The 21,967-nt window shown below is 42.3% G+C and overlaps 1 protein-coding gene and 1 long non-coding RNA gene across 6 annotated transcripts in view; one reads left to right on the forward strand and one right to left on the reverse strand.

Moving 5' to 3' along the window:
• The window catches only part of LOC124000581 (calcium-binding protein 1), a 27,765-nt gene extending 15,132 nt beyond the window's left edge, over window positions 1-12,633 (reverse strand). For 2 of the 5 annotated variants that reach the window (XM_046307065.1, XM_046307064.1), the window contains exon 1: window positions 11,623-12,633. In XM_046307065.1, the coding sequence (XP_046163021.1) occupies window positions 11,623-12,315 (693 nt within the window). In that variant the 5' untranslated portion in view covers window positions 12,316-12,633. Of the gene's footprint in view, window positions 1-35; window positions 77-11,622 lie in introns of those variants that run through there. The other 3 variants (XM_046307066.1, XM_046307071.1, XM_046307072.1) reach the window with 3 other exon arrangements.
• Window positions 11,902-13,367, forward strand: LOC124000582. Its single transcript, XR_006832632.1, has 2 exons — window positions 11,902-12,853; window positions 13,033-13,367. It is a non-coding gene; the product is annotated as an uncharacterized LOC124000582 (long non-coding RNA).
• The last annotated feature ends 8,600 nt before the right edge of the window (window positions 13,368-21,967 follow it).

Below are 21,967 nucleotides of genomic sequence, written 5' to 3' on the forward strand. Positions count from 1 at the left end.
GTAGAAAATGCAAGATTGCTTATTCATTAGCTCACCATCCTCTCTCTCCCTCAGCCTCTCTCTTTTTCTCCCTCCCCCTCTCGTCTCTTACTCACTCTGTTGCACAGTTTCAAACCATCTCTACAAAGCGAGAGAGTGACAAAGAAGCTTGTTCGGACAAGCATATTACCTTCCCCCCGAGCAAGATACTGGAGACAGTAATCCAAACACACACGCGCGCATACACTCGATTAAACACACTCACGGATGTGGGGCTGTGGAGCTAAAAATATAACGCACACTCTCTCTCTCTTCCCCCTCTTTTTCCCTCCCTCTTTCCCCTCTCCCCCTTCTCTCTCCCTCCTGTCTCCCCTCCTCTCTCTCCCCCTCTCTTTCCCCTCCTCTCTCCCTCCCCTCCTCTCTCTCCGCTCCTCTCTCCCCCCCTCCTCTCTTCCCCCTCTCCCCTCCTCTCTCTCCCGCTTTCTCTTACACACGTATGCACATACACAGAAGAGTATGTTCCTCACAAAGTAATTTTAAGCTAGAAGGGACAGTATTGAGATCAAAGCTCTACAAAATACACAAGAGTTTAACATAAAAGGCATGTGGATGATGGACCACACACACACACATGCATACATGTACAACACACACCACAAATCACTGCACACTTGGTATATATCTACAGGGTTCTGAGCATTTAGGCAATAAGCACCACATGTATGCTGATAGCAATCTATGCAATCACCTGCAGTGGCTGCCAATGGTCAATCGTTTCCCATAGTTACACACACCAAGGTCCTTTCTCTCGTCTATCCTCTACCTCTTTTATTCATTTATTCTTTGTCTGCCTCTCTGTTCTACTCCTGATGATTCATCCAGCCTCTCACCGGAGGCTCATTGTGAACATCAGAACACATCAGAAATCAGACACAGGAGCCGTTGGCTCTCATAATGTCAGCCCAGTGTGTGCACAGGCATAACACACACACACACCTGTTTATGTGCCAATCCACATAAACAATAACGCTCACTGTGTTCACCTGATATACACTCATCCATACAACATCCCTCTATATGTTCCTTTCATAACAAGGCACAGTCAGCACACAAAGGAAAGCATGCATTAGTATATTCATACCCACATTCACACACATGCAGACACATACAGTTTGCCACGGGAGAGACATGCCACTAATTCGAAGAGGAAATTTGATGTTAATAATTGCTTTTGCAGTTTAATGAAGATTTGAGGTCAAAGTTAATCCCATTTGATCCAGTGCCATCTAGTGAGCTAAATGGCTTGGGAGAGGAGGGAGAGGAGTCTGGACTGGGAGGGCTGGTAGCATCATCTCTCATGATTCTGCCATGGCATGTCTTTTTTCTCATTCCATGTATGTACTATACTACAGTACTGTATGTGAGTGTGGGTTCATTCTGTAACCTCCATATGATGATGAATATATCTGCCTTTACAGTCCATTTTTAGTTCCTCATCCAATTGCCTATAATTATTACCGTATTATAATGCTACCTTAATATTCCCATCAATATTCACAAGTCAGATACAGATGTTCTTCATAGATATTACATTAATAATGTACTTTATACCTTATATGTTAGTTTCATCTGGGACCGTTCAGTTTTTTTAGGTGAACGGTCCATAACGGATATTCTATTGAGTTTCCTATGCTCTAGTGAGTGGAAGCGGCGCTCTCGCTGCCGTTTTCTGGAGGTAGATATTGAAGAATGGATAACCCATATGTCTGGCTCCTTATGGAGGAGAGGAGAGAAGTGCCTGAGAAACAAATTGATTTGGGATGATGACCTTCTAGCATCTGTATGTGAAAATCACCCGAGGAGGATTCAGTCAGTGACCTGATTCAGTCAGTGACCAAGTAGGGAGAGATTATGGTGATGACACACCATATCAACCCCTGAGTTGAAATAACAGCCTTTTTAATTAAAAGTCTGAAAAATGTATTCGGTTAAATAGGTTGTTATTTTTATGGCAATGAAAGTATCATCTTTCATTTGAAACTAATTTATTCCATGCTAGGAATAATTAAGTGAGAAGCTAATGAAAAGATTTCTCCTTTTTCTAAAGGAGAATGGATGGGGAGTAGTTTGGCGTCAACATTTCAAATAGCATAGCACATAGTATCATGATACAACCTTAGCCAATATTACTATTCTCTTCTTCTGCCTCTTGCCTCTGTGTCCCCTTTCACTCTCTCTCCTTTCCCTGTTTTCCTGTCTCCCTGATTTCCTCTTCCAGTGGCTACGGACAGCCTCAGGTTCCCATGAATATTCATCATTAGCACTCACACACATAAACACACACATGCGCACAGACACACACGTCTTTACACAGTCTCTTGAATTTCATGGTCTAATCCTTCACATTTCAATGGGTATTTAACTGAATAGTGAAAATGTCTACCTCCTTCACAACCATCCATTAATGGACTGTATAAATAGCCATCTGTGGCTATAAATAGTCTTTGGGCTATACACATATTGAAGACAGAAATTACAGTTGATACGATAATACTTATACATGTATCATGGCAGCTTGTCCACACCTCCTTTTCACTTCCCTTTACCACCCAGTCCTTTCATTTTTCTCTCTCTTTCCCGTCATCCATGCTCTCTCTCTTTCTCGTCATCCATACTCTCTCTCTTTCCCGTCATCCATGCTCTCTCTCTTTCCCGTCATCCATGCTCTCTCTCTTCTGTTTAGTTCCTGTGGCTTCTTTATCATCCATGCTCTCTCTTCTTTCCTGTCATCCATGCTCTCTTTCTTTCCCGTCATCCATGCTCTCTTTCTTTCCCGTCATCCATACTCTCTTTCTTTCCCGTCATCCATACTCTCTCTCTTTCCCGTCATCCATGCTCTCTCTCTTTCCCGTCATCCATGCTCTCTCTCTTTCCCGTCATCCATGCTCTCTCTCTTTCCCGTCATCCATGCTCTCTCTCTTTCCCGTCATCCATGCTCTCTCTCTTTCCCGTCATCCATGCTCTCTCTCTTTCCTGTCATCCATGCTCTCTCTCTTTCCCGTCATCCATGCTCTCTCTCTTTCCCGTCATCCATGCTCTCTCTCTTTCCCGTCATCCATGCTCTCTTTCTTTCCCGTCATCCATGCTCTCTCTCTTTCCCGTCATCCATGCTCTTTCTTTCCCGTCATCCATGCTCTCTCTCTTTCCCGTCATCCATGCTCTCTCTCATTCCCGTCATCCATGCTCTCTCTCTCTTTCCTGTCATCCATGCTCTCTCTCCATTTTCTCTGCCCCCTCTTTCCCTTTCAGACCTCATCAAGGTCAGTATGACCTGGCAGGAGAGAGGGAGGGAGAGATGGAGAGGAAGACAGGGAATGATGGAGCGAAGGTCAGAGGACTAATAAAAAATGGAAAGGAATGAGAGAGAGAGAGCGAGAGAGAGATGACATTTGAAATGTCTATTCCTTTAGAACTTTGGGAGTGTAATGTTTACTGTTGTTTTTTTAGAGAGAGAGAGATTATTCAGTGGAATAGTGACAAGAGAAGGTATGGAGGAGGAAGCATACCACCAGCAGGAAAAGGAGGCTTTAGCTGTGCTTTTACTGGAGAGGTTTCCTTGCTGTCACGTTCGTTGAAATGATTGGACCAAGGCGCAGCGTGCGTAGAGTTCCACATATTTTAATCAATTGAAACTCACCAAACAAAACAATAAAGCACAAACGAAACGTTAAGCTAACAGTGCTACTAGGCAACTATACATAGACAAGATCCCACAAATCGCAATGGGGAAAATGGCTACCTAAATATGATCCCCAATCAGAGACAACGATAAACAGCTATCTCTGATTGGGAACCATACCGGGCCAACATAAACCATTAATCACCTAGATGACCCACCCTAGTCACTATCACGCCCCAACCAACAGAGAATAAACAGCTCTCTATGGTCAGGGCGTGACGCGTGCATTATCTCCAGAGCTGTCAAATGCTCCGTGACCAAGGAGCTGAAGGGGAAATATAAAGTTCTGTATTTTCCTTACATAACCTAGGTCTGTTAGCATGACTGCCTTCCCACATAGCTCAGAATCTTCCTCCTATTTATCCAATTCCTTCACTCTTTAAATTCCTGTCACCCTGTGGCTGCTCGTATGACACACAGAGGTTGGGTTTGCGAATTGTGAATTTGCTAATGTGGGATTGGCAGGATCATTACCCTAATACACACACACACACATCATTATCACACAATCACACACACAGTTTATTAATGAGTGTAACTTATCTCAAGCTGGGTAAACTGGATAAGAACCGACACAGCCTGTTATCAAATACTGTTGTATACATAAATTAAGAGTTTATTTCCAAAAATAATATAGCCACCTACTTTTCACTTGTTTTTTCATCAGAAATGATTGCTTATGGGTACCTTCATGTGTGTGTAAAATATTACTGTTCTTAGAGTTTTTATTCATAGATTTGAGATGTTTATGAACATTTTTTATGATTTTTTTTGCAAAACCCTATACTGTATTTACATTTGTTTCGCTGGAATGGAATGTTTGAATCCTGTATATTTGACTGTAATATGTGGTTGTCTCACCTAGCTATCTTAAGATGAATGCACTTACTGTAAGTTGCCCTGGATAAGAGCATCTGCTAAATGACACAAATATCAAATGGAACTGTTTTACATACAGATCTCATATTCCTGTATTTAATTATAATTTTAAAACATATTTGAAATATTGATTTCACAAATGATAAGTTTGTATAGTTCTTTATTGAAAATGTAGTTATTTGTTACAATTGACTTTGTAAAACCTAGGAGTACTACTTATTTCTCTGAGAGTGAGGCAGATAAATAGCATCAAGTGATAGATTTTAAACAAATGCACTGCATGACCAAAAGTATGTGGACACCTGTACATCTTATTCCAAAAGCATGGCCATTAATTGTCAGCCCCATTTGCTGCTATAACAGCCTCCACTCTTCTGGCTTTCCACTAGATGTTGGAACATTGCTGCGAGGACTTTCTTCCATTCAGCCACAAGAGCATTAGTGAAGTTGGGCACTGTTGTTTGACGATTAGTAATAATAATATATGCCATTTAGCAGACGCTTTTATCCAAAGCGACTTACAGTCATGTGTGCATACATTCTACGTATGGGTGGTCCCGGGGATCGAACCCACTACCCTGGCGTTACAAGCGCCATGCTCTACCAACTGAGCTACAGAAGGACCACGTTAGGTCTAGCTTGCATTCGGTGTTCCAATTCATCCCAAAGGTGTTTAATGGGGTTATGTCTAGGGCTCTGTGCAGGCCAGTCAAGTTCTTCCACACCAATCTCAACAAACAATTTCTGTATAAACCTAGCTTTGTGCATGGGGGCATTGTCATGCTGAAACAGGAAAGGGCCTTCCCCAATATGTTGCCACAAAGTTGGAAGCACAAAATTGTCTAGAATGCCATTGTATGCTTTAGCGTTAAGATTCACTAGAACTAAGAGGCCAAGCCCGAACGATGAAAAACAGCCCCAGACTATTATTCTTCCTTCACCAAACTTTACAGTTGGCAGTATGCATACGGGCAGGTAGCGTTATCCTGGCATCCGCCAAACCCATATTCGTCTGTCAGACTGCCAGATGGAGAAGCATGAAGCATCACAACAAAGAACACGTTTCCACTGTGCCAGAGTCCAACGGCGGCGAGCTTTACACTACTCCAGCCGACGCTTGGCATTGCACATGGTGAGGCTTGCGTGTGGCTGCTCAGTCATGGAAACCCATTTCATGAAGCTCCCGACGAACAGTTCTTGTGCTGGACGTTGCTTCCAATGGATGTGACTAATATAGCCGAATCCACTCATTTGAACGGGTGTCCATTTACGTTTGTATATATAGTGGACATGTCTGTCATTGAAGAACGCCATGCCATGATTCGACAGTGTGTGTTTTTTACCAACATTTCTCTTTTATTTAATTTTACCATGCACCTGCAACAAAGATAGCTCAGATGTGCCAATGCGTTTTGCATGTTGTACCCAAATTTCTGAAAATGGATGCCCCCTCCTCATTCAATTCAATGTCTATTCCACGTTGGTTCATTGAAATGACGTGGAAACGAAGTTGATTCAACCAGTGTGTGCCCAGTGGGGAGTGTAATGATGAGTATGGAGAGAATAGTGTAATGATGTTATCATTCATAACTGATGAAAATTGGTGTTTTATTTATAGCTATGCATGAATTCATACGTCTAGACAGGGATATTGTATATATATCAGGATTTTCCTTTATTGATAGGAATCATTCATCATTAAACACTCATTATTTTCATGTCCAATTCTCACAATGCCCCATACTCATCACTTTCCTTATAACGCCCCCTCCTCATCACATTCCTCATAATGCACCCCTCCTCATCCCTTTACTCAAAACGCACCCCTCCTCATCCCTTTATTCATAATGCCCACCAACTATTCCCTTTCCTCATAATACCCCTCCTCATCTCATTCTTCATAAAGCCCCCTCCTCATCCCTTTCCTCATAATGCCCCTCCTCATCACATTTTCATAGTGCCCCTCCTCATCCCTTTCCTCATAATGCCCCTCCTCATCACATTCTTCATAATGCCCCTCCTCGTCACATTCTTCATAATGCCCCCTCCTCATCCCTTTCCTCATAATGACCCCTCATCCCTTTCCTCATAACGCCCCCTCCTCATCCCTTTACTCATAATGCCCCCTCCTCATCCCTTTCCTCACAACGCCCCCTCCTCATCCCTTTCCTCACAACGCCCCCTCCTCATCCCTTTCCTCACACCGCCCCCTCCTCATCCCTTTCCTCACAACGCCCCCTCCTCATCCCTTTACTCATAATGCCCCCTCCTCATCACTTTCCTCATAATGCCCCCTCCTCATCACATTCCTCATAATGCACCCCACCTCATCCCTTTACTCAAAACGCACGCCTCCTCATCCCTTTATTCATAATGCCCACCAACTATTCCCTTTCCTCATAATGCCCCTCCTCATCTCATTCTTCATAATGCCCCCTCCTCATCCCTTTCCTCATAATGCCCCTCCTCGTCACATTCTTCATAATGCCCCCTCCTCATCCCTTTCTTCATAATGCCCCCTCATCCCTTTCCTCATAACGCCCCCTCCTCATCCCTTTACTCATAATGCCCCCTCCTCATCCCTTTACTCATAATGCCCCCTCCTCATCCCTTTACTCATAATGCCCCCTCCTCATCCCTTTCCTCACAATGCCCCCTCCTCATCCCCTTTACTCATAATGCCCCCTCCTCATCCCTTTACTCATAACGCCCCCTCCTCATCCCTTTACTCATAATGCCCCCTCCTCATCCCCTTTACTCATAATGCCCCCCATCCCCTTTACTCATAATGCCCCCCTCCTCATCCCTTTACTCATAATGCCCCCTTCTCATCCCTTAACTCATAATGCCCCTCCTGATCCCTTTCCTCATAATGCCCCCTCCTCATCACTTTCCTCATAATGTCCCCCTCCTCATCCTTCTTCTCTTTCTTTATTTTATTTTTTATTTTTTTATTTAACTAGGCAAGTCAGTAAAGTACAAATTGTTATTTAAATGGCGGCCTTCCCCGGCCAAACCCGGATTATGCTGGGCCAATTGTGCACCTTCCTATTTGACTCCCAATCATGGCCGGTTGTGATACAGCCTTGAACGCCTCCCTCCTCATCCCTTTACTCACAACGCCCTCCTCCTCATCATTTTCTCATAATACCCCCCCTCATCACTTTCCTCATAATGCCCCCCTCACCCCTTTCCTCATAATGCCCCTCCTCATAACGCCCTCCTCCTCATCCCTTTACTCATAGCCCTTCTATTTCAGCAATTCCTTCTGATGAAAGTGAAAGTGTAGGCTCTGCCCTAATTTATGTGCTCTCTATCATCATAGCATGACAAATGGCCCAAGACGATGCCCAAGGACCAGTCAGCCCTTCCTTCATCAAGGGGCCAACATCTTTCTCTACAGTATCCAGAGGACTGACTATTAAATGTGTGATAGAATAATACTATAGTGTCTATGTTTAGTATATATCAATAGAACTCTGAAGCTAGCTACAGTATATGGATGTATGATCTATGTGGTTCCTTATAGTTGTTCAGAGTAATACTCTGCCCACCCCCACAGGTCATCACACATAGATGTGACCCCCTTCCTAGAGGCTTCCTTGACAGGTTTGATCTGATTGGATATATTAGTTTTACTACCTTTTCGTTTGGTCTCTGGATTGGACATCAATTTATTTTGAATACAAACAAATCATATCTGGTATAAATGGAATGAATGTCTGTTCTCTCATCTTGATATTTTCTAATTTCCTAGGCTTCTATGCCTCTGGCCTAGTAGGCATCTCTTAGTTCATGCTTTGTCTTGTAACTTAACCTTAGGACATATATGCCTAGAATTATGCTTTGTTAATAATGTCAGTATTGCCTTGTAATTTTTTAAAGCTTTATGCCTTGTATGTGAATCCATTCAATTTATAAAGTTATTTAATAATACTTGCATTTTGCCATCACTTCTCATGACCATTCCTTAATCTTACTCAGTTAAACGCCTAATGCTTGCTTGCATATTTTCCTCACGTGTGCTCCCTCTACAGCCTGTAGGTCACCAGGCTGCTCGTTAGGGCGCACACCTGTCACCAGCGTTAGGCGCATAATGACACTCACCTAGACTCCATCACCTCCTCGATTACCTGCTCTATATATGTCACTCCCTTTAGTTTCTTCTTGTTCCTGTTCCATGTCGGTGCACTGTTCGTGTTTTCTTGTTTTGTTCTTTTATTTATTAAATGTATTCACTCCCTGAACTTGACTTTCAGAGCACATCGTTACAATTGTAATTATCTTTATGGAGTCAGATATAGTTTTAATAGACTTTGTCCATTAATTGAATAGTCTTATTACAGGTCGCATGTAAGGTACATATACACATATCAAATATTACCCTGCTACAAAAGCATGCTATTTATATGGATGCTTGAGATAATGTGTTTTCTTATGCAGGAATCCCTGCTTTAGTCACCAATTTGCAAACTGGCTTTGTCAGGTAGCGCGTTAGCCAAAGGATTTGAATATTTTTACTACCACACGAATGACTGTTCTCCTCCACTCTCTCATAATCAGGTCTTTGGAGTGTTATATTTAGCTTCCACTGGCAGAGAATGACTTCTGTAGGGAGACCTTGATGTTACATAAGAAAAATATGAAATATAGAATGTCAGTGGGTACATTCTCACTCCATATCAAAAGATTTATTCAAAGTATACTTGTGCCAATAAAAATACATGATAAAATAGATATGATATGTAAATGTCACCTAATAGATTATCACAACCAAAGATCCAAACACACGCATGCACCTATGTGCACACACAGGCAAGTGTACATACACACACACACACACACACACACACACACACACACACACACACACACACACACACACACACACACACACACACACACACACACACACACACACACACACACACACACAGGCAAGTGTACATACACACACACACACACACACACACAGGCAAGTGTACATACACACACACGCACACACACACACACACACACACACACACACACAGGCAAGTGTACACACGCACACACACACACACAGGCAAGTGTACATACACACACACACACACACACACACACACACAGGCAACACACACACACACACACACACACACACACAGGCAAGTGTACATACACACACACACACACACACAGGCAAGTGTACATACACACTAACACATCTTTGTATCAGACAAACAGAACATCTTGCAATATCTAGACAACACCACACAACTCTCATTTGACTTGAAACTGTGCTATTATGTAATTGGACACAAACGCTGCATATCCAGTTATAGATCTGATCCTACTGAAATAGTCAGAGCTTTCTGACAAGTCTCTGACTTACAGTAACTAGCATCAAGTGACAGTCCCCTTGCATACTTTCTCTGCTCAAAAACTACTCCAGCTGAGCAATTTCACAGCCAGGTGAGTGGGAAATAGACAGATATTGTCATTAAAGGTCCTTCAATATTCCCATTTCAAAGCACAATGACTGGATAGAGTGATAGAGGGCTACTGCATCGTGTCTCACTGTGGAGCAGATTGAGATCCTGTAGGCACTATAGAGCACAGCAGTGCTGCATAGATTGGGGTTTGCTGCCTAGAACTCCTGTGACTGATTGAAGCTCTGGCCTTGTTTGAGTGAAGTTATTTCTGGCACACATTAACACATGGGAAACGTGTTGGCTCCTTCTGAGCTTTCTATCTCCCTTAGCACTGAAACTAATATCTCAGCGCCACGGGAAGAAAACAATGGATAGCCTATGGAGAGCAACAGAGGCACTATAGGAATGGGGTTATTTGATGAGGACTTTGAAGAGGACCTTTGTATTAGTAGAGGGGAGAGGGTAGATGGAGAGGCACACTTATTTTGCCATCCACAATCACCTGTCTATCTTCTGGTGTACGGACCCAAAATCTGGCAAAGATTATACCTTTTCCATCCATAAACCTTGATGTGAGTGTGACTTACCACAAATAGGTGTGTGTGTGTGTGTGTGTGTGTGTGTGTGTGTGTGTGTGTGTGTGTGTGTGTGTGTGTGTGTGTGTGTGTGTGTGTGTGTGTGTGTGTGTGTGTGTGTGCGTGTGTGTGTGTGTGTGTGTGTGTGTGTGTGTGTGTGTGTGTGTGTGTGTGTGTGTGTGTGTGTGTTCAGCACAATACAATTTCCGCAGGATTGGAAAGTTGATCCACCTGCCATTGCTCAGGTGACAGACATGATGAGAGTATCCTTCATATCAACACACATGACAGTCTGCCACCCCCTCCATCAAACTAATGACCAGATACACAGAAGTGAAATTTGGACTCAAAACATATCTACATTTTTGATACGGTCAGCTGAGGTGAATGGGTGTCAGGTCACATTTGGCTTGGGTTCCTGCTCTACCTGTCCCTCACGTTTGACCCTATCCTACCAACCTGACACTGTGAAGCATTCTCATTTTGTCATGCTTGAGCTGTCTAAGCTATATAATCTGACCTATTGGCTACTACTCATATCTATCCAACGGTCTTGTTTCAAATACATTGGAATCTTTTAGGAAAAATCTTTGGGAAATGTTATAGTGCACTGTGCAGTTGGAAAAATCCAAAATCCCAGCCTTCTGTTGTCACGCATCCTATAGCTATTGCAACTACCTGCTCTGAATGAAAGGTTCATCCTTAATTTCTGTGTTATGAATTACTGTTTAATGGTGTTACACAACAAAACACCTACGTGTTTATCCGTGCATAATAGAGCCTTAATGCCGAAATGCATGAAATGGTTCATTGTGTAAATTAAGTTGAATATTTTTGCATTTAGACATTATATTTCAAATTGACCCTTGAAATAAAAGTGAGTTTAGGTCGCGCGGCAAATGCACATAAATGAATTGCCTATTGTGACTAATAATCCCCCGTCTACTTGTTGAATCCTTGAGCTGATTTTGAATGTTTGTTCGAGAGTAAGCAGGCTAATCAATGTGTTGTAGTGCTGTCTGGACACGGATTTACCTACCTGCCCGAAGACTGATTTCACTATCGGATGCAGATTGGAGTCATGTTCAGGTGGAGCTGTGCTGAGTCTTTTGGCGGTGCGGCTGGTAAGGGGACGGGGCACTGGCGTGGACGATACCGGTGGGTCAGAGTTTAAACTCGTGGACGACCCAGCAATTATTCTGTCCTTTGATTCAAAAAAGTACGCAGTGTCGTCGGATTGTTTTGTATAGGATGGAGTTGGGGAGGACCTCCGGTCCGGACGTGCGTTCCCGTGGTGATGCGCAGGCGGCAGGTCACATTTGGAGGTATTGTGATGGTGGTGGTGTGGGTGGAGGTGTCTGGACGACTTACTGCGGTCTTTCCCACTGCGATCCATCCGCTCTCTCATTTCTTCCTGTCTGTTGCCGTCATCGTAGTGGTTGCTGTGTTGTTGTAAGTGGTGGGAATGTCCCCGTTTATCACCTCCATTCCTGTCTGTCCTGCCACCGGCATGCCTCGGTTGACAAAGCGGTCTGCGCGCGCTTGCCTCGCACTCATCGCTCCAACACGGCTCGTCAGGTACACCGCTACCTCCTTCGGGTTGATGATGGTGACTGCGGTGGCTGCGCGATCCATGATGCTCGGAATGATGTGCGGATCTGCGACTCACCGGTACCGCTGAGGATCTCAACAGAGAGGTCGTAGATTCGCTCTTGGGAAGAGAGGAGCTCATTGCCGTGTGCCGTTCTTTTTACCTTAATGTATTACTTTGTGCAGATACCAGGACAAGACTGAAGGTCGTGTGAAGACAGTTGCAGGTGCTGGGCATTTAGACGGTATACTGTGTAGTCAGGGCAGTCTATTGGATCCCCTCTCAGTAACCTATTCGTGCGTCTCTACAGCCTAGGCTACAGTGCAAATTAGGAACACCCACCCACTGCGAAATGATAAAGTTCTGAATGCCACCTGCTCGCTCTATTGTATAGATGCGAGGCTACGTGTCATACGAAGTGACGAATCAGTCGCTTCTATACACGCGCAGAACGCATCAGTGAATTTGGGTGGCTTTGGAAAGGGACTTTATAGTTGCCTGCTATGCGGCGTGCCGTACACTGTCCTCGCGCAAAGTTCGTTAGGTCCCGCGTCACCACAGATTATAATGAATCGTAAAAGAACCGTATATCATTATAATTAGTCACTGCTTTACTCATTCATCCCGACCCCGGGGGGCCATGAGGTTGAGCATCACATGATGTGAAGCAAGATAATAGGTGAGAGGGGTACGACATTGTTTTTACTTCACTGCCTTGTCAGAACAATTGTCAATCAATGTTTTTTTGTTCAGTTATTGATTAAAATACCTAACTAGAACTGCATCTCTTGGACAAATATTCCTATATTCATGTCAAAGTTAAGAACAGTTTTCCTCTTTTCCTCATCTTCTGTCTAGTAACTCTAGGAGGACCATTAGGAATTGCCATCCTACCAGAGTAAAAAGCAACAGCCTGCATGGAATTCCGACCAAACTCCCCATCCCCAGACCCTTCGAACCATCTTCCAACTTTCCATCCATCCTATATATAGTCTACTCTAAACATTTTCAAAATATCTATCTGGTGAAACCCTATTGCTCAATGCCATCAAAACAAAAATCTATATATTTATTTTCCTCCACAATGTCTAAATAGGCTATTACCACTCCTGTTGGCAGTTGGCTCATTCTCAAGTGGCCTCTGTCTTTCTCTGGCCTCTCTCTCACCCCTAGTGTTCTCCCTCCCTCCCTCCTTCATCCTCCCTAACCCTAACTCTCTCTCTACTGTAAACAGATGCTCTCAAGCTGAAAGTGGAGCTTATGTAACATTGTACCTTCACCTTTCAACCCCATCTCCATACATTTGTTATGGTCAAATCACATGTACAATTACTTAGCACTTCACCTTTTATAAAGGTTTTGTAAGGGATGTATCATTGGTTGTAATTGTGTGATTGTTTGTGCTTGCTAAATAATTGAGTTATATGTCTGTTATAATTCAATCAATTAATTATTACTGTTTAATACCAATAAAAAATGCTTTAGAAACAAACTGTTTTTACAACTTTTACAAAGCCTTTTTAAAGGGCACTTAATGTGAAGGGTATTTTGAACAGCACCATTTACTCATATGAGTGTGTCAAATGTATTTGTCTCAATGGAAATTGTAAAAAAAAAAAAAAAAAAAAAAAAAATTAAATTAAAGAATAATCAATAATGAAATTCACAATACATTCTTGACCATACATATTTGGGTTGTTCCACCAATTTGGTCAAAGAAAACATTTGATTTCACCTCATTTTTACATTCTGTCATACACTGTAAACCCCAAGGCATGTTTAACTCAAATACTTCTAGTAATCTGTACTCAAAGTAATGAAAAGTAATTATTACATAAAATGTTTTGTGGTAACTTTTTTCCCAGCATGCTCTACTGCAGGTTGATTAAAAAAAATGTTTTTAATATCTGTGTTTTTGCATGTACATTGAGTGATTGATTTATTAAATGCTATGATACACAAAGATAAATAAAACAATTCTAACTAATCCAAGTATTGAATTTGTGCACCCATTACTGAAATGGTTGTTCCAGTTTTACTGGGTTAGGTAATTTCCTCCTACCATTTTTATCCCTGGCAGCCATTATGAATGCAGGTTGTGGATGAATACAAATTGCAACTATTGGATAACCTAACGCTGGCTGGATTCCAATAGGAATTACATATCACTTTGCAAGACAGTATAATGCGATTATCAGTACATTTCAGGTACATTTTCCATGTTGCCCATAAATACTGGTTGGAAGATTTCTGAACATTTTTTGGAAAGTTTGTAGAATTTTGCATCCCTACTTGCAGGCCTGATGTGGCCAGCTGTATAAGGCCTTATGCTATATGTAATGGTTCATTTATAATGATAATATTCACCTAGGAACTCACTTGGTGAAGGCCACAGGACTGAAGAATTAATTCAACAACCATGTCACTGTCACTAACAAATACAGTCATGGGTTGTTTACTCTACAATTCCGTTGAAAAGGCAAGGTACACTCGCAAGTTATTGGAAGTGTGGCTTAGTGGGGGCGTTACATTTAAGTATACCTTACTCAAAAAACCTGCATTTGTATTACTCATATGAAGGTAATCAGTTTCCTCAAAATGTTTGAGTAGCTGTCACGCCTTGGTCTTAGTATTTTGTGTTTTCTTTATATATTTGGTCAGGCCAGGGTGTGACATGGGTTTATTTTGTGGTGTGTTTTTGTATTGGGTTTTAGTAGGTATTGGGATTGTGGCTGAGTAGGGTTGTCTAGGAAAGTCTATGGTTGCCTGAGGCGGTTCTTAATCAGAGGCAGATGATTTTCGTTGTCTCTGATTGGGAACCATATTTAGGCAGCCATATTATTTGAGTGTTTTGTGGGTGATTGTTCCTGTCTCTGTGTTTGTAGTCACCAGATAGGTTGTATAAGTTTTCACGTTCCGTTTGTTGTTTTGTATTGTTCGTGTTTTTGTCGTTCAATAAACATGTATGGAAATTACCACGCTGCATTTTGGTCCGACTCTCTTTCGACGGAGGAAAACCGTAACAGTAGCCAGAACGTCTCCGGTTTTACAGTGTAAGGAGTACACGTTCAACTTAATTAACAAAAAACATATTTTCCCATCTCAAGAGGTAAAAATAAAACAATATTATTTAAGTAAGTACCAAACAAAGTAGGGCTGGCGTGACGGGGTTGACGATTTCATCTTGTGACAGGGGGAATGGAAGCGTTTTGTGTGCGACAGAAGGACAAGCTTCATTTTTTAAATTTCATTATCAATACATTTCTAGCCTATCTATGGGTAACAGGGGACGTGTTATTCTCGACCCGCTGTCACGACTTCTGCCGAAGTCGGTTCCTCTCCTTGTTCGGGCAGTGTTCGGCCGTCGACGTCACCAGTCATCTAGCCATTGCTGATCTGATTTTTCATTTTCCATTTGTTTTGTCTTGTTTTCCTACACACCTGGTTTTCATTCCCTCATTACGTGTTGTGTATTTAACCCTCTGTTCCCCCCATGTCTTTGTGTGGTATTGTTTGTTTGTAAGTGCTTGTGCACATGTTGACTCGTGTGCATCGGGTTTTGTAACCAAGTTGTTATTTTCTTGATGCCGTTGGTTTTGGAATTAAACTGCTCCAGCTATTACCTAGTTCTGCTCTGCTGCGTCTGACTTCCCTGCCACCAGTTACGCACCCCTTACACCCGCTCAGTTTTCCAATGTGTCTATTGAAAAAAAGTCTTGAAAAATGAATAGTTTCACCATATTAAAACGAGAGTTCAGTTCACCTAACAGGCTTAACTTTAAACAGATGTAAATGGAAAGATGTAAATGAATCACTAATAACATTACATAAATAAATAATAATCTTTAGAAATTATTTTGTCAAAGAAACAAAATAGCTAGGGCTTTACAATGATGGTGGAAACTTGGAGAAATGTTGGGGTTAAGTTGGTTAAAATCTTCCTAGAGGTCTGAGACGGTACACAGATGGACATGTCAAAATGCAGAATTTTGGCACTTTAGCAAGTCTTAATTCAGTAAATCTCCTTTTCAATATGAATAATCTATATGGTCTATATTAAAGGGCTCTTCATTTAATGTAACAGGCTTTCAAAATATTCAATATTGGTCCACAAATTCTACTTAAAATATCAAAGGGATGCAAAAGGAACTAATTTCATGGAATGACCCATTAATGATAGACCAGAAGATCTAACAGGTGGGGGACAGTAGATCTGAAGCTCTTTATCAATAGCAGGTCTTCAGATAAAAAACATAATAACCAATTTCTGTTATGATTATGTAGCACATGGGGATGTGTGAAACTTACTCCTCAGCTTGAAGTGTCCCCACTTGCACCATGAAATAGTTAGCTTTCCACGTGGCGTGACTGGTAACGCGGTCACGTGTGCTGGCAAAGCAGTGCTGGGTTTGAGCCTCGGTGTGAGTCAAATCAGGTGTAAGTGGTACTTGCTAAGCAAGAGCGTGAAGTCATTTACAATTGCATCATTAATGAAAGAAGAACTAAGTGAGTGCTGAAAGTGTAGTCAGATAGCTGAAGTAAAATGTGACAGTATCTGTATGCCCATGGTCTTTACTCACACAACAGATGTCCAGGGATCCAGTCACATGTCAAATTCTGTTAATATATAGACACAATTAGACACACAACCCCTCCTAACTGTGCTTCAGTGTGCAAAGCTGAGAAGTGAGCCTCCTCTCCCCTGTCTCTTGGGAGTTTGTGTTTTCTGACATCTGTGTCTCTGTATCCCCTGCTCCAGGGATAGTCGGCAGAATATCTTGCTTCTCTTTTCATTTCTTTCCCATGCATTCCCTGATTTCATCGCCTTCTTCTCCTGCTCTTGTTCCAGCTATTTCTAATTTTGCTATTTCTAATTTTCCCTGTCTTTCCTGTTTCTTCTCTGTTCTGCTTTTTTGGTGAGAAATGTCACCAAATGTTGACATGTCACTCTTATGTATGTAGGCCTGATATTTATGGGGAGGAGGAGTTATAGATATTAAAACTTAACATAATAACATATTTATACCAGTGACGGTTAAGATTAGGAAGAACAATTTTTATTAATGAGCATGATTTTATTTCTATTTCAGCCTATTGGATGACTGTCATTCATATTCCATTCACCTAGCTTAATGTAACATTGCTAGGTTTAGGCTACAGTATGACATTATACTCAAATTTGCCCTATACCCATCATTAGGTTGCTGGAACCTAGCCTTAAAATGAACATTTATAAAGTAAGTGCACAGGTCAAGGGACAAATTGGAGTAATCAAGGTGACAGCATAGCCGCGGGAAGTAGAGTTGCTAAGGGGGCTGCAGCACCAAAATTCACTAAAATAGTGCACTAGGCCTTTATTACTCCTGTATGAGCAAAGCAAAATATTCATCAGAAGAGCGGGGAGAAATCTCTCTCTCTCTTTCGCTCTCTCTTTGCTGCTTCTCCTTAATTTTTGAAGAAATTAATTTGTTCAAAACTGTTCAACTATTTTATTTTTCTCTTGTTGAGTCAACTACTCACCACATTTTATGCACTGCAGTGCTAGCTAGCTGAATCTTATGCTTTCAGTACTAGTTTCATTCTCTGATTCTTTGACTGGATTGACAAAATGTCAGTTGATGCTGCAAGAGCTCTGATAGGTTGGAGGACGTCCTCCTGAAGTCATCATAATTACTGTGTAAGTCTTTGGAAGGGGGTGAGATACAAGAGCCACCAAGGTTTTGTATTGAAGTAAATGTATCATTTAAGTCATTTAGCAGACATTTGTATCCAGAGGAGGACAGAAAATAGCTGTCCTCTGACTACACCACGGTGCTACCCTACAGAATGCTGTTGAGGCTACTAGAGACCTTCATTGCACTGTCTGTTTTAATCAGTTATTTGGTAACGTGAATATATTTAGTATAGTTTTATCTACAAAGGATAACTTTTTTGAATGTTTCACTATTTTTATTTTTATGAAATTCACTGAGTAGGATGGTCCTCCCCTTTCTCCTATGAGGAGCCCCCACTGATTATATCAAAGCTGCTCCCCTCTCTCTCTCCTCTCTCTTAGCCCCCCCTTCTCCCTTTCTTTTTATCTCTTTAGAAAACGTTGGGCTCCAGCAGCAGGGGACATGAGCCTCAGGCTTCAATATGGCCTATTTACAGTCCACACACACGGAAACTAAACAATGTGAAACCATTTCCAGCTCAGTAAAGAACCAAAAAAGCACATCTACATCAATGTGTGTGTTAATTTTAGTAATTTGACAACAATATCATATAGTAATATACAACTGTTGGTCTAAATATACCAACTCAACATGACGTGTGAAATTCGAGACAAAGTACCTCTAGTAAGCCATGTAACAGTTACTGTAACACTTGAAGTAACCTTTCTCTCACCCTCACGATCAGTTTACACCAATGACATGGTTCAATTAATTCTCAAGGATCTCGCTCTCTCTCTTTGTGCACAGTCTCCTATTTCATACTTACTGGACATTTCTTTCTCAGAGTTTACATGCAAAATAAAACATAAAAAGGGAGATATGTGTGTTCCTGGACATGTCCCCCTATAGGGAGATATGTGTGTTCCTGGACATGTCCCCCTATAGGGAGATATGTGTGTTCCTGGACATGTCACCCTATAGGGAGATATGTGTGTTCCTGGACATGTCCCCCTATAGGGAGATATGTGTGTTCCTGGACATGTCCCCCTATAGGGAGATCAAATCAAATTTTATTTGTCACATACACATGGTTAGCAGATGTTAATGCGAGTGTAGCGAAATGCTTGTGCTTCTAGTTCCGACAATGCAGTAATAAACAACAAGTAATCTAACTAACAATTCCAAAACTACTGACTTATACACAGTGTAAGGGGATAAAGAATATGTACATAAGGATATATGAATGAGTGATGGTACAGAGCAGCATACAGTAGATGGTATCGAGTACAGTATATACATATGAGATGAGTATGTAGACAAAGTAAACAAAGTGGCATAGTTAAAGTGGTTAGTGATACATGTAAGAGCGTCTGCTAAATGACTTAAATGTAAATGTAATAAGGATGCAGTCGATGATGTAGAGTACAGTATATACGTATGCATATGAGATGAATAATGTAGGGTAAGTACATTATATAAGGTAGCATTGTTTAAAGTGGCTAGTGATATATTTACATCATTTCCCATCAATTCCCATTATTAAAGTGGCTGGAGTTGGGTCAGTGTCAATGACAGTGTGTTGGCAGCAGCCACTCAATGTTAGTGGTGGCTGTTTAACAGTCTGATGGCCTTGAGATAGAAGCTGTTTTTCAGTCTCTCGGTCCCAGCTTTGATGCACCTGTACTGACCTCGCCTTCTGGGTGATAGCGGAGTGAACAGGCAGTGGTTCGGGTGGTTGATGTCCTTGATGATCTTTATGGCCTTCCTGTAACATCGGGTGGTGTAGGTGTCCTGGAGGGCAGGTAGTTTGCCCCCGGTGATGCGTTGTGCAGACCTCACTACCCTCTGGAGAGCCTTACAGTTGAGGGCGGAGCAGTTGCCGTACCAGGCGGTAATACAGCCCGCCAGGATGCTCTCGATTGTGCATCTGTAGAAGTTTGTGAGTGCTTTTGGTGACAAGCCAAATTTCTTCAGCCTCCTGAGGTTGAAGAGGCGCTGCTGCGCCTTCTTCACGACGCTGTCAGTGTGAGTGGACCAATTCAGTTTGTCTGTGATGTGTATGCCGAGAAACTTAAAACTTGCTACCCTCTCCACTACTGTTCCATCGATGTGGATAGGGGGGTGTTCCCTCTGCTGTTTCCTGAAGTCCACAATCATCTCCTTAGTTTTGTTGACGTTGAGTGTGAGGTTATTTTCCTGACACCACACTCCGAGGGCCCTCACCTCCTCCCTGTAGGCCGTCTCGTCGTTGTTGGTAATCAAGCCTACCACTGTTGTGTCGTCCGCAAACTTGATGATTGAGTTGGAGGCGTGCATGGCCACGCAGTCGTGGGTGAACAGGGAGTACAGGAGAGGGCTCAGAACGCACCCTTGTGGGGCCCCCGTGTTGAGGATCAGCGGGGAGGAGATGTTGTTGCCTACCCTCACCACCTGGGGGCGGCCCGTCAGGAAGTCCAGTACCCAGTTGCACAGGGCGGGGTCGAGACCCAGGGTCTCGAGCTTGATGACGAGCTTGGAGGGTACTATGGTGTTGAATGCCGAGCTGTAGTCGATGAACAGCATTCTCACATAGGTATTCCTCTTGTCCAGGTGGGTTAGGGCAGTGTGCAGTGTGGTTGAGATTGCATCGTCTGTGGACCTATTTGGGCGGTAAGCAAATTGGAGTGGGTCTAGGGTGTCAGGTAGGGTGGAGGTGATATGGTCCTTGACTAGTCTCTCAAAGCACTTAATGTGCTATGATATGTGTGTTCCTGGACATGTCCCCTATAGGGAGATATGTGTGTTCCTGGACATGTCCCCCTACAGGGAGATATGTGTGTTCCTGGACATGTCCCCCTATAGGGAGATATGTGTGTTCCTGGACATGTCCCCCTATAGGGAGATATGTGTGTTCCTGGACATGTCCCCCTATAGAGAGATATGTGTGTTCCTGGACATGTCCCCCTATAGGGAGATATGTGTGTTCCTGGACATGTCCCCCTATAGGGAGATATGTGTGTTCCTGGACATGTCACCCTATAGCGAGATATGTGTGTTCTTGAATGGTGTGTGTTGTTGTCCATGCAGCCCTCTCCCTACTGTTGGTCTCTTATCTCTGACCACATCTTGCACCCCCATTAACCCGGTCCCTTGGCACAGTTTGGTACCCCTGAAAAATTAATCGATTGCTTTAATAATTAACCACACAGCAGCTTGTGCCATACAGGTTTTTAGTTGCTATTGTAGAATATCATGATTTATATCTTAATGAACCATCCACTTGTACTTTTTTTGTTCTCCAATAGTTTGGTGTTGCGCTCACACTGTTTTGTGTACTGTGTTTCTCCACTACTCCATGTTCTAATCTTGCCCCCTCGCTCTCTTTCTTTCCAGGAGTGACTCAGTTGGACGAATATTATTCTGGAACTATATTTCCGCATCAATGGAATAAAGGCAGTTTTTTGCTCATTCATCTGTCTGGCTGTCTATCAGCTTCCAAGTATACTATACAGTAATGGTTGTTGCCATCTCGTTACAAAAATAACCAAAATGCACCGAAAAACAAAAGGGTAAAGAACATTTTTAAGTGTTGAAGAGAGGATAAAGTAGTATATTATTTGGGTTTAATGATTTATGGAAGAAAAGAAAGGAAACAGAAATTGCAAAAATGACTTGATGAGTAGCTTCATAGCCCCAAAAACTAAAGGATGGGATGCAGGGGAGGTGGGTGTGGAAGAGGGGATTTGGTTGGGGGTTGGTGTGGCGCAAAAGAGTGCAGAATGATAACTAGCTGATGCTATTTATAGAATTATAAAGACCTTTGTCTCTCTGCTTCAACACATACGCCTACCCTGTCTCTGGGTGTTCTCCTTTTCAATTACACAATTTGTATAACAACAGTCATTATAACATCAACATACAATTATACAGTAGTTACTGATTCAGGTTATGATAATGATAAGACGACTATACTAAGCTGCACAATAGGATATATAAAATCCCATTCAAATGAGGTGCTTTCTTTCAGGCACCTACTGTATTTGGATGAATTGATCCTTGCTTTCAAACACAATTCATCATTAGAATAGAAACCTTTACAGTATGCCAACAATTCAGGTCATATGACTGCAGGGTGTGAAATATAGCACATGACCCTACAT

The sequence above is a fragment of the Oncorhynchus gorbuscha genome, linkage group LG16, assembly GCF_021184085.1.
Source record: "Oncorhynchus gorbuscha isolate QuinsamMale2020 ecotype Even-year linkage group LG16, OgorEven_v1.0, whole genome shotgun sequence".
Taxonomy (NCBI): domain Eukaryota; kingdom Metazoa; phylum Chordata; class Actinopteri; order Salmoniformes; family Salmonidae; genus Oncorhynchus; species Oncorhynchus gorbuscha.